The sequence below is a fragment of the Halichoerus grypus genome, chromosome 7, assembly GCF_964656455.1.
Source record: "Halichoerus grypus chromosome 7, mHalGry1.hap1.1, whole genome shotgun sequence".
NCBI lineage: Eukaryota > Metazoa > Chordata > Mammalia > Carnivora > Phocidae > Halichoerus > Halichoerus grypus.
Genome location: NC_135718.1, coordinates 25,743,321 through 25,756,451, shown reverse-complemented (window position 1 = coordinate 25,756,451; position 13,131 = coordinate 25,743,321). Strand labels below are relative to the sequence as shown.

Sequence of the window (13,131 nt, the reverse complement as noted above, 5' to 3'; positions counted from 1 at the left end):
TGATGTAAGGAGACTTGCTAAGGTGCTTTTGCAAGATTGAGGAGGAAGTTCGGAGGTGTTGCGGTGCCCGTGGGGGGTCTGGGTGACAAGGGGCCCCACCTGCGGACACAGGATGCTGTGTTAGCGAGACCAGAGTGAGTTCGGTCCCTGGAGCCCGTGTAGTCCATGGCCATGAACCATGTTAACCCTTAACCCTGGTGCTGCTCCAGCTTGGCCTCCTGCAAGACCATGTCTTCCCCTGTGTTTGCCCCACTGATGGGGCGAGAGCAACATCTTTTTATTACTGGAGGGTTCCCGAAGAATCCATGCACAAACTAGGGATGCTGGGAAAATACTAAGCGGACTCACAGAAATTAAACCTCACACGTTCACGGTCATCTCTGCATCTCCAGCCAAATCCAGTTTCCATGTTTAAGATGAATTAACCCTCTCTGCTAAGTGGGAAAGAGCATGCGAGGCTTTCCTTCCCGGGGATGATTGGGAGAGGAATTTAGACAAAAATCTCAGGGAGGACAAATCTTGCACAGAGCTTGCTGAGGGATTGGTGTAACTAGACTGAAAATGCTCCCCTTTTCTTCTCACAGGGGAAAGTGGAAGTAGAAGCTGGGAAGGAAGGTATGAAATTCGAAGCCAGTGCTTTCTCCTACTACGGTGTGATGGCTCTCACAGCCTCTCCAGGTGAGCGTCCCTCCTCCGCCCGTCGGGGCAGGGCTGGGTTTTAGGACAGAGCGCCCTTCCACGGTCACCTTTCTGTACCGGCCAGCTAGCCCTGTTTATCTATGTCTTGACCTTTTTATTGAAGCATATCATGTATACCAGAAGCCCCCCCACCTGCCCAAATCATAAGCCTGTGCCCCCATGAACTTTCACACAGCCAAGCCTCCCGTGTGAGGTGGCACCCAGTTCAAGAGACAGATGTCACCGACCCCACTGCCACCACACTCTGTCACTGTCCCCCAGACTGCTGCCTTGACTTCTAAGCGTAGACTAGTTTTGCCTGTTTTTGAACTTGGTATAAATGGGCTGACACGGGATGTATTCTCTCGAGTCTGGCTCCTCCCACCCAGTGTTGTCCTTGTCACATTCGTCACTGTTGCTGTGTGTGCTCGGACCTTCTCATTGCTGTGCAGTGTTGCATTGTGTGAATACACAGCAGTGTACTTTGTTCGCTGCTGGTGGACACGGGGGTCGTGTCCTGCTGGGGGCTGCCATGCGTTGTGTGGCTGCGCACGTCGCCCTGGGGCACGTCTTCGGGGAGCGAGCGTGCGTCTCTGCTGGGCGTGTGTGTGGGAGTGGCGCCCGGGGCTCCCGGCCCTGCCGCCTGCCTCGGTGGCCGGGGCGGTGCACCCTCCTGCCTCTGCTGACGGGGGTTACAGTGGCTCGACACCCACCGCTAGATGTTGTCGAGTCTTTTAAATGTCCACTGTCCTGGAGGTTTTTAAATTTGCATTTTCCTGAGGATGAACGAGGTTGTTAATGGATATTTATTGCCGATAGCCAGCTCTTCTTGTCTAGGCAGCTGGTCAGGTGAGTCTGCCAGCTAAGGACGGCTGTGCCCTAGGTGTCGGCTCGGTGTTCTGAGCCCCAGATGCCGGCAGGTGGTATCTGGTAGGAACACGGAGCACAGATAGCTTGCTTTGCAGTGTGCTTGTGACCAGGGCCGACAGGTAAACAGAGGTGCTGCAGTGCCACCTTGTGGCCGCAGAGCCAAATGACATGCTGTGCTAGGAAACTTACAAACCCCGAAATTCAAAACAGCCCACCCTAAAACAACCTAGGCCGCTTCTGGAAACCAGTCTCAAAAGGGGAGGGGATACCTCCAGACCCATCTGTTTTTGTGACCTTAGTCTTCATCTGCCGCGCCACACACTGTCCCGGGCACCCAAAGATGTTACTACAGTTAGGAAGCCAAGGAAATGTTCAGGATTCTCTTCACGCACCTCAGCCTCCCCTGCCCCAGATGCATCTTCTCAGTATCCTGCTGTGGGGTTTTCAGCCACATTGGCCAGCTTCCCCATTGCCAACGCGGACTAACACCAGTGTGAACATGGGCCTGTCTAAGCCCACTTAATTGTGACTGCTATAAACTTGGTCCGCTCTCGATGCTCTGGAGGAGGCAGGGAGTTTCCTAACTAGTCTGGGAGGCCCTGGGCCACAGCTGCAGTTTCACTGCATATGGTGGGCTGCCTTTGAGAAAGGTCTTGGTTTCCTCCTTATTAAAAGGACATAATAAGGTTACGTCGTGTGATTGTTAAAAGAATAGAATGTGATGATACTTATCCATGCGAGTGCTTTGTAAGCTTGAGAGCACAGAGGAAATGTCGGTGTGAGAGCTGGGTGTTGACCTTGTGACTGCTGTTGGGCAGCCAGCCTCGAATTAGCCCCAGGTTAGCAGAGTCAGATTCAGAAGGTGGCTTTGAAAAGAAAGTTACAAGAGTAAGGATACAATCATACCAATCACTGATTCTTGAAACCTAAACGTTAGCCCGATTTATATGAACTGTGGGTTCATGTAAAGGCAAATCCTATTCAGAAAAGGAGTTGAGGAGCAGGCCTCCCATACAGCAAGCCTGTGGGACTGCAGCGGCCTGGCCTCATTGGGAAATGCCAGGAAGGAAGGAGATCTCATTAATAGCATCTTTTTTTTTTTTTTTTTAAGATTTTATTTATTTGACAGAAAGAGACACACCGAGAGAGGGAACACCAGCAGGGGGAGTGGGAGAGGGAGAAGCAGGCTTCCCGCGGAGCAGGGAGCCTGATGTGGGGCTCTATCCCAGGACCCTGAGATCATAACATGAGCCGAAGGCAGACGCTCGACGACTGAGCCACCCAGGCACCCCTCATTAATAGCATCTTACTTATTACAAAGCCCAGTACTTTACTTGACAAGTAGGATTTGGGATTTTGTATATTCATTGAGAGATACAGTTAGTGTCCTAATCTCAAGATAATATTTCTATTTCTTAATATTGATTGCCTAGAAAAATCCTACAGTAATCAGTTTCAAGACCTGCCCAATTGCGTGTCAATTATACTGCAATTTAAAAACAAAAAACAGAAGGGCGCCTGGGTGGCTCAGTCAGTTAAGCGTCTGCTTTCAGCTTAGGTCATGATCTCAGGGTCCTGGGATCGAGCCCCGCATCGGGCTCCCTGCTTAGTGGGGAGTCTGCTTCTCCCTTTCCCTCTGCCCCCCAGCTCATGCTTTCTCTCTTTCTCTCTCTCTCAAATCTTTTTTTAAAAAATAAGAAAAAATAAAAAATAACCAAAAAAAAAACAAAACCAAAAACAAAACCCTGCCCAAGAAATAGGACTCCTGCCAGGGAGAGCAGTGTTGATTGGACTTTTCAATCAGACGGACCTGTAGCTCTCTGAGTAGCAGTGATGAGGATGACTTTGGTCCGACATTCCCAGGAGACCTGTGCCTAATGTTCTTTATTTACTGTCCTTTAATACTTTGAACTTTCAGAGTATTCCAAAACAATTCAAAATATCAGGTCAAAATTACGAGACTAAGGATGTCTGTGAAGTGAATAACTAACTGCTTTGCCACAGGGAGGGACGCTATCGGCCCTGTTGGCGTGGGCAGCTTGGGTCGTGCTCTTGGGTCAGTTGATTAATTGAGTCCCCCTTTTGTGTGGCTCGTTGTGATTTAAATCCTTAAGAAGAGCACGTTTTGAGCTATAAGCCCCAATAGAGTATTAATGGCTTAAGAGATTTCTAGGTTAGTAGAGAAGCATTTGAAGAGGATTTTTTTCTGATTTCAGCCTCCCTGTATTACTCTTCCTGGAAAGCAGCGTGTGTTCCTTTTTTAATTTCCATAATATCATATAGGCTTTTGCGTTTCTGGAATTGAATGCTCATATTAGTAGAACCGGTATCCACTCCTGTCCCCTGAGTGCAGAGATCTCCTTTCTTGCCTTTTGATATGGTCTCACCCTGTTTTTCTCCATTTTTCAGTTCCTTTGTCCCTGTCTCGTACCTTTGTTGTCAGCAGAACAGAGTTGTTAGCAGCAGGTGCTCCAGGTAACTCTGCATGTTTCCTTTTCGTAATTCTTCCGGTTGCTTCCCTCGACACCCCGCCAAAGCCTGGCCGGCCAGATCGGTTCCCTTTATGTGGTCGAGGCTGTTGGCAGTTTTTCTTGGAGGTCTCGAACTCTCCACGTGTCCAGACACGGTAGTGAGCTGTCCAGGAACGGAGAAGCCCACAGCAGCCGTGGGAAGGGTTCGGGAGCCTGGCAGGCGGTGTGTGGGCGGGAGCAGTGCTGACCCGCAGAAAGCCAGCGCGGTGCCGGCCTGGGTCATCACTGCTCCCTGCCTGGCCCCCCCACACCGCTGACCTTGGGCTTTCAGGGCAGCACAAGGGGGCTGCTCTTGGTTCTTTGCCCTCAGCAAAGTCAGGGCGTGTGGAGTTTGCAGAGGCCCCAGCGTTCTCGGTTCTGTTGCTTTGGTCCTTGTCCCAGCAGCCACACGAACGGGGCACGTGCGTCCCCGCCTCCGACAGGCAGGTGGCCCTGCTTGTCCTGTCTCCTTCTCTGTTTTGAACGAGTGCTGTGCACATTCCTCCCCGGCTGCCTGCCCTGCAGGAGAGTTCGGTCATGCCTGCCTAATACGGCCAGCAGCTAAAAAGAAAGGCAGAGGTTTAATCTTTCTTTAATTAAAATTGCTGAGCTTTTGGGAGTATAGTTTTTCTGTATTTATTTCATTCCACACAGCTTATATCTTAAAATCTGATGAAATTGGCGTTTCCTAATCCAAGTTCAGCAAAACTCTCAAATGCTGATATTTAGTAAAGGAGGCAATACTTGTCCTAGAAAGAAGCTAATGTTCCCTCAGGTCTTTGCTCTGAAAAAGCTTGGGGTGTGTGGGGATAAGATCTTATTTATAGGACTGTTTGACTCAAACTAGCCGGCGGAATAAACATACCTGTGCACACAACATACATACATATGCACAGAAATATGTATTTGTGTGTCAGTATATATGTTTGTGTGTTTTCTCCCCATTTTGTTTGCCAGCATCTGCTACCTATTTAAAATACCACAAGTGCTGAACAAGAGTGACTTTAAAAAAAAAAAAAAAGTGACTTTTGGATGAAGCTCACGAAATGTCATTTGTATTTTACTTTTCCCATGGAACTTAGAGATTTCTGAGCCGTGTCCACTCTGTCTGCTCCTGTAATAATTAAAAAACAAAACAAAACACCATTTTGTGGGTGCAGGCCTTCAGGATGCTGGCATTATAGTAATTTGATACCAAATAAGTGGAGGTTGAACTAAACCACTGATTTCCAGCCTATTCCAAAAGGTGCTTTGTGGCTCCGATGGAGGAGGCTGGGAGTGTTTCTTTACAGTACCTTTCTGGCTTACTCCTAAAAAGAAAGAATTCCTAGGTGAGATGACTGAAGAGCGGAAAAAAACAATGCTGAGAACGCATAAGAGGAATTAATTAATTATAATTATTATAAAAATTTGGCACATAAATTTGGCCACAAAATGTGACCTGAACTGGGGGCTGGCCACTTAAAGTCTTTATTCTCCTTGGTGTGAATACTCCTGTCTCACTGCACGTCCACGAAAGGCTGGTCGCGCTGGGTCCCTGTCACACTCGCTGCTGCAGAAGGGGTTCCGGAAAACAGGGTCTGCTTCCCCACACGGCGGCCGGGACGCCAGGCAGTGGGTTCCTGGCAAAGGCGAGGGCTCATCTCAAAAAAGAGATGAGAGGAAATGGACTAGGGGTTTAGATACCTTGGGAAACCAGAGAAATTGCCCTGTAATCCTGTTGAGGAGGAAAGGAGACTCAGAAGTAGGGCCTCTGACGTCTGCCTGCCGACGCACAGTCTGATCAGGAAGCAGAGTGAACGTTTTGGTTTTTTAACCTTTAAATTATAACATACAGACGTAAACACCGTCTATAGAAATGGTGATGTGATTTGGGGCTAAAGCCCAGGGATACAGTGGGATCCCTCGTTTCCAAAAGAACAATTCCATCTGTCAGCCCGGGTGATGCTCTCACAAGTACAGAAAGGCTCGGACCTGAGGTTGGGCACCTGGTGGACAGGTGGGGGATGAGGCAAACAGGAAATAGAATAATGTTAACTAGGCTTATTGCTGGGGTATTTATTAGGTGTCAGGTGCTGTGCCAAGCACTTTGTACATTACCTCCTTTGGAATCCTCATCAGACTTTACAAGGCCGGGAACTATTACCCACCTTCTACAGGTAGACAGGGAATCTGAGACTTAGCAGAGTTGGGTCATCTGACCAAAGTTCCCTTCTGCTGAAGAGAAAAGGTGATAGATTACTCATTTGCCTTGTTCTTTCAGAAGAAAAGTAGAAGCAACCAGAGGAACGGCTACTCCGAGTTTAATTCTGAACAATAGAAAATCTGACAGAATTATAGGGGAAGTTGTGCTTGACAGTTTCAGGAGAAAGGGAACTGGCCATTTGAGGTTCACTGAGTACTTACCACGGTTTGTTCTGGTTGTCATATTTTAAGAGGGACGTTTACTGAGTTGAAGGAATCTCAGAGGGTGGTCAGGATGGGGTAAGGGGTGACAAAACGTGATGCAAAGGATGTCGAAGTATTTAGCTGGACGAGAAGAGGCTGAAGGAGAACACAACTATCTCCAGACTTTTCAGGGCTCTTTCAAGTAGCAGAGGAGTGGCGGTCCCTTAGTGGAGCTCTACAGAGTGGAGGGAGAGACTGCCACGTCAGTCTGAGGGGGTGGATTTTGATGGGCGCGATGGCAGATGTGGATGAGTCGAAGGGCAGGACCAGGCGAGGGCCAGCTCCTCTGTGGAAGTATCTGTCAGGGGCATGCTGCAAAGACGGACCAGCCTGATCTCCATCAGAACTGGTCCCCTCCAGTCCTGTGACATTAACGCAGGTCAGGGCCTGTCCGGTGTGAACACCCACTTTAATATTTGTGGAATAGATTTGATTGGAAAAGCAAAAATGGAGGAAGCTTTGATGAGAGTAAGGGTGGGTTTTATTTTCAACAAAATGTACGTTAGAAGCTACAGTCACCTTGCCTTTGAGAGCAACAACACTAAACTCACTGAATTTCCTTTCACTTTGTTTTAACGAACGAATACTGTCCATCTCCTCAAAGACTCCCGCAGCACCTACGGTCCCTTAAGCCTTTTAAGAGTTTGGTGTCTTCTAGTGTTCCTGAAACACTGAGACACACTTTGGCTGCCTGATGGGGATTTTACTGGGGTCAGAGACAAAGATAATAGGTTCAGCTGGGGGATATGGTATGGTATGAGCAGACAGAACTCTTTGGATCCCTTTAAAACACATATTAAAAAAAAGAGAAACAAACTGAAAAAAACACATACTGATTTACAAACATTCTCAAGAGTACTTTGCTTTTGCTTCTGGCAAAATAACGAAGTGCTGCCCTCCCACGCCCCATGTTTTCTCTCTGGGAGCTTCTGTGCATTTCACGGCACTCGGGGATGCTCCTGGCCCAGGTGCGGTCAGAGCCTGGGGAAGGACTGTGTGCGCATGAGCACGGCCGAGCAGGGGAACTGGACGGACCCTTTGCTGACGCGGCGGGGGGGGGGGGTCCTCTAGTTGGTGAGCTGTATGACGCTCAGGCGTCTGGTATAAGCTGATCGAACTGGTCTATTACTACTTTTTATTATTTAGAAAAGAGCTGACTCTGTTGGTTCTATGTACCTCACTTAAAAGGTTCTGGGGTTTGCTTTTCCTTTTCTAGGTGAAAACAAGTCGCCTCCTCGCCCCTGTGGCTTGAACCACTCAGACTCTCTGAGCCGAAGTGACCGGATTGACGCCGTGACGCCGACACTGGGCAGCAGCAATAATCAGCTCAACTCTTCGTTCCTTCAAGTCTACATCCCTGACTACTCAGTGCGAGCCCTTTCTGACCTTCAGTTTGTGAAGGTAAGAGAAGAGCGCGTGGTTTGGCTGGGCCCGGCCACTGGAGGTGACCTGCCACGGCAAGCTGTCCGGCGCCCCGGCCCTGGCCCTGGGCTTTCCCCTTGTCGTTTGGGTGCCCCACCTCCAGGTCCTGTGCCCGGCCGGGACACCGGCTCGGGGAGACCGTCTCTCCCTGGCGCGGGCAAAAGAGCTGCTGAGCCAGAGGTGCCTCGCTCAAGGAGTGAGAGCTGGAGACAGAAAAAGAATAAACCTTTTCCAGCGAGTCCTCATGAGCTCGTGGCTCTAGTGAGTCTGGGTGGTCCCCGAAGGGCTGAGATTGGAGACCCTGAAGACTTGCTGAGATGGGGTGGGAAGAACCCTCTGCTTCTCCTTTGCCCCGAGACAGGGTTCTTTTCTTAGTCTGGAATAAAGACGTCTTTTGAACCGAAGAACGAGCCAGCTTCAGCTGATGGAAGCCTATCTCCATTTTCCAGTCTCTGTGAAATTTTGAGACGAAAACTTGGAAATGGCTTGTATCAGTAAAAACTGACTTGTTTGCCAGAGTCCACTTGAACTTGAAAAGTGGCTCAGTTTATATTCGAGGATGATATTTTCCTAGAAAAACCTATGCGGGCCTTTCAGGGGACTCTAACATGTAATACAGAGTCGGGACAAGAACACCTAAAAATAAGCGTTCTCTTGGTTTGTCTTCTGTACCATTTTCTGGCCCCAGATCTCAAGACAGCAATACCAAAATGCCTTGATGGCATCCCGGATGGACAAAACTCCTCAGTCTTCAGACAGTGAAAACACTAAAATTGAATTGACTCTTACGGAGCTGCACGACGGGTTGCCAGACGAGACCGCCAACCTGCTCAATGAACAGAACTGTGTGACGCACAACAAGGCCAACCACAGCCTGCACAGCGAAGGGGCCATCTAGGGCGCCCCCCGCCGACCCTCACCCCCCACTCCCAAGGCCCCAGGCCAGCTGACCGTGAATCCCATTAGTGTGAGCTTGTGTGCCATGCTGCATCCTGCAACATCCTGAGACCAAAGACTTTGTCCCCTTCCCGGAAGCAGCGGCGGAGGATGGCGAGGGCAGGAGCAGAAACTAGAGGTGTGACGACAGCAGCTAGGGCATGGCATTCAAGGTTTTGGAGATGAACTTCTTCCACCCAAATAGAATCATGTTTATTTTTTCAGTTGTACCTTTTATCTTTATTCACTCTCCTCCTTCCTCAATCTGCATGAAGTTGAAAATTGTTGCGGTTTATTTTTATTTTTTTTCCCAAGAGATCATGTTTTTAAATAGTGTCTTTTGCAGAGTTTTACGTTGTTCTGTGTGAACTCTGCCGTGACTCCCTGATGTGACCCGAACCGAATGGACTCGCTCCTCCTCCCTCGGCCTTCGCGGCCCTCCTCGGGCGGGGCGCGCCTCCTCCGTGCCCAGCGGGTGTCGCTGTGGAACTTGAAGGATGAATGAAGAAAACTGCGGTTGCAGACCTGCCAGGTCTGTCCCACTGTGGGGCGGGGCCTGCGCGGGGCCTGCAGTCGCCTCCGTGAGCTCAGTGTTGTTTTAATGTTTAACCGTGTCCCTTTCCCTCAGAAAGGTTTAACATTTGCTTGGAATGTGATTTTTTGCTCCTACTCTAAGGAATTTTTATCACCAAAATGAATGTTAATGAATTTGAAGCCCATGGTTTATCATTGGCAAGAGGCAAGGTGACTTCATGGCGCCCTCCTCCAGCCTGGATTCTCCGGCCCAGCCAGGCCGCCTCCCCAGCCCAGCGCCCCAGCCTCCAGAGCGCCGCCACCCGCCTCCCCGTCCTTGCTCTCGTTAACCCAGGATGCTGCTACACAGATGCCAAATGGAAATCTTCCAGAGGGCCTTTGAGTAACCGCGCGGTGTGGAGTCGAAGCTCCTCCCCTTCCCACCGGGATGACGTAATTGTCCGGAAAGGAGCCGGGCCGCCCGCGGCCGCTGGGCGCTGTGCCCGGAAGGCGTTGCCAGACCCAGGTGTCTAAAGGAGGGAACTCTGGGGACGGCCGGCCCCCGCCCCTCCTCCTCCCAGGGAGCCCCCTGTCCCTCTCCCCCTCTGCGCCTGGGCTCCTGGGGCCCGGCAGTGGCTGTGGTCCTCGCTCGAGGCCCCCTGCGCCTCCCGCCTCGGACGCGGCCCACGCCGGAGAGGCTGCCTGTCCAGCCCCGGGTCGGTTTGGCCCCAAACAGGGATTCAGAAACCAAATGTGTGTCGTGGCCATTTCGTGTGTGTCTCCGCCTTACTTTAATACCAAATTCATCACGTGCAGTGAAAATGTCAGGAGGTACGTCTTGAGGGACCGAGTTCTCACCGATCTTATCTGTTTTAAGTGTTAGCCCAAGGGATAGCGCGTTCTGTCGGCGACGTCCGTTCGTCCGGGAGGACTGGGCCGCGCTGACCGCGGTGCGCGGGGACGATTGCTACTCCGCGCTGCCTCTAGTCGCTGGGTCGCACTGGTCGAAGGGAAGCCCCGGGCCAAGCGGCAGTTTCCTTCTCCCTCCTCAAGGTAGGAACGTGTCCCCCGGCCTGGGCTCTGGGCCGAGGGGAGCTGTGGTTGGGGAGTCACCGGCAACATGGAAAGCGGTTTGGTGGCTCCAGTGTCCCAGGCACGTTTACCACAGTATTTCCTCCGGGGTGTCCGTCTTGGAGGGTCTTCCTCGTCAGGTGCCATGCCCCTTAGTGAGGGTCACAGGGGCGCCCCCTACGCTGCTGCTGGCACCCAACCTGCCGCGAGCCCCCGCGGCTCTGTAGCTTAATGTTAGTGGGACCCCGGCCCACGAGTATCCCCTTTTATAAACAGATCCGTCCAAGTTAAAAGGTCCCAGTTTCTAAGATGCATCGAGCTGAGCACAGCCCCCTTGTGGTGTGGGAACTGGGACTGTCCCCAGGGTGCGCAGAGACGAGTTCCCCCTAAGGAAACGAACCCTGGGTCTCGCAAGGGGCGTGCCCCCCCACCCCCCAAGCACACTCCTACTCCGGGCCCAGACAGCGCTGGCCTTCCTGGTGGTTTGGTGGAGCCCCGCCTGCCCCGCCGTGCTTCCTCGGACTTGCAGGATCTCTGCTGCCTCAGCCTCTCCCTGCCGATCTGCTTGTCCACACGTGGCCTGTCTCAGGGTGCCTTGCTTCTGGAAGGAGCTTCTAGAATCAGCGTTAATGTGTTGGGTCTTTGTCAGAGCCCCGCCGTTCCTTTATGAAATCCTAAAGCTCTGTGAGAGGCAGCTGCTGGCTCCTTGACTTCTCACCAGGATCATACCCGCTCAGCGTGGCAGCTTTTGGGGACGTCCGCGGAGCAGTGCTGGCCGGGGCGGCTTTGCCATGCGGGCTCCTACTCCGAGGGGGTGAAATTTTAGCCTCCCGAGATTGTATTTGTTTTCTCCACACCAGTCTTTACCTTGGATTATTCATATTTTATAACAACAGGGAATCCAAAATAATTCCCGGCTGTAGTTACATCTGCTTTGGGGAAAGCTCAAGACCCTTCGGATCACACTCACTGTCTTGAGTGATCAGATTCTTCTCCCAGGCCCTACTTTCCCTCTGGAAACTACCTGCAGGCTGTTGAAGGAGAAACGCTGGCTCGTGGCTTCACTGGGCAGCACAATGATTTTGGCTTAGAAGTTCTATGCAGTTAGATGTCTATAAAGGGGAGTCCGCGGAGAAAGACCGTCAAACGTTTGAGATCTCCATGTGCAGCGGCCGGGTCTTAGACTTGCACCGCGGCTAGATCATCCTCCCCTGGAGCTGCTGGCTTCGTGAGTGTGGCGGGGAGTGGGCTGTGGCGCAGACCAGGTGCTGGGGTCTTGAATGCTGCGGGAGCCCTCGTTGTCAGACCCAGCGCCTGTCTGCGGTGGCTTCCAGCCCTGGCTCTGTGGGACCAGACAGGGCCGCCTCCTGCTTCTGGCCACTGTAGCATCCCAGAGGTTCCACCGGAAACTGGATCCCTAGTAGCCAGATGTTCCCAGGACAGTCCGCTTTGTCTTTATAAATGAGAGGGTTTTGTTTTTTGGGGGTTTTTTTTCCTACTGCCCTACAGGTTCTTTCCCTTTATTTCTCTCTGTTTCGTATTCATCAGGCAAGCCCAAAATCATATATTTAAACTTCTAGGAAAACAGACCGTTAAGATGTGTATGTATGGCGGACACTGGGGTGCTAGTCCACTAGTTTAAGTCTTGGTTCTTACATGATTTGCATTTCAAAGGGCACACCACTTAACTCTGTTCTACCCTCCCTCCTCACCTCACTTAGGGAAGAGCTCGGTGCCCATGCTGACGTGATTGGCTTCCCCATGTGGGAGGAAGGGGGGGCACCTTGCCATTTTCTAATGTTATTTTAAGGAACTTCTGTGCAAAGGTTGAATGCAGAACTCCACATGAATATGGAACATTAACTGTGAATAGATTTACCTGTGCTCTCCCAAGTACCATCTGACTAAAGGACCAGCTTTTCCAAGTCTACGAAAATAGTGGTAGACACAAGTAGAACTGCATTTTCATTAGGAATGGAAGTAATAGGAATTTGGGCTAAGCAGGGACCATGAACTTCTGCCCTCACATTCTCTCAGGTTGAGGAGAAGACCCTGGCCGATTGAGCCTTTGTCCTGGCTGGTCAGAAATAAGAAGAAACCCCAACCCTCTCATCTTCTGAAAACCAGCCAGCGATCTGTAGCTCTCTTCGCCTGTCCTGGGCCAGGATCCCAAGACTCCTCCAGCGTTCGCCAGGGGTGATCCCCAGCGAAAGACTCACCCAGGCTGGGGCGGGAAGGGTGCTTAACAAAGTAGCAGCTGCCAGGGAGGGTTGGCTTGGCACCCACCATATGACCCAAGTTCTCTGATGGCCTAAGCAACAGGAACAACTCCCTGTCGCTTTTGACCCCAGAGACAGGTTTTTCTTACAGGGGGGTGATTGAGCTGGCAATTCAGGGTGTGGAGGCTTCTGGGGCACCAGTGCGGTGTCTGAGGACACAGTTTCTGGGTTGGGTTTGGTTCCACTCTAAGCTCTGGGCTAGTAGTGCTTCTGTCCAGCAAGGAAGGACCTTTGCGTGAGTTGTAGATTGATCCAGAGTTAGGAGGGATTTAGAGAATTAAGTATGAAAGTGGTTTGGGGTGATTCAGAAACTTTCCGATGTAAATTTATCAATGAGCAACCTACTCAGTGGATTTTTATATCTCAGGGCCATTTACAGATCTTTATCTTTTCATATTTCTTTT

At 51.0% G+C, this 13,131-nt stretch overlaps 1 protein-coding gene across 2 annotated transcripts in view; it reads left to right on the top strand.

Annotated features, from left to right (window-relative positions):
- The window catches only part of CNNM2 (cyclin and CBS domain divalent metal cation transport mediator 2), a 141,560-nt gene extending 132,475 nt beyond the window's left edge, over window positions 1–9,085 (top strand). Inside the window, exons 5-8 of one of the 2 annotated variants that reach the window (XM_036111524.2) lie at window positions 585–678; window positions 3,958–4,023; window positions 7,723–7,907; window positions 8,617–9,085. In XM_036111524.2, the coding sequence (XP_035967417.1) occupies window positions 585–678; window positions 3,958–4,023; window positions 7,723–7,907; window positions 8,617–8,826 (555 nt within the window). In that variant the 3' untranslated portion in view covers window positions 8,827–9,085. The remainder of the gene's footprint in view (window positions 1–584; window positions 679–3,957; window positions 4,024–7,722; window positions 7,908–8,616) is intronic. The other variant, XM_036111525.2, reaches the window with a different exon arrangement.
- The last annotated feature ends 4,046 nt before the right edge of the window (window positions 9,086–13,131 follow it).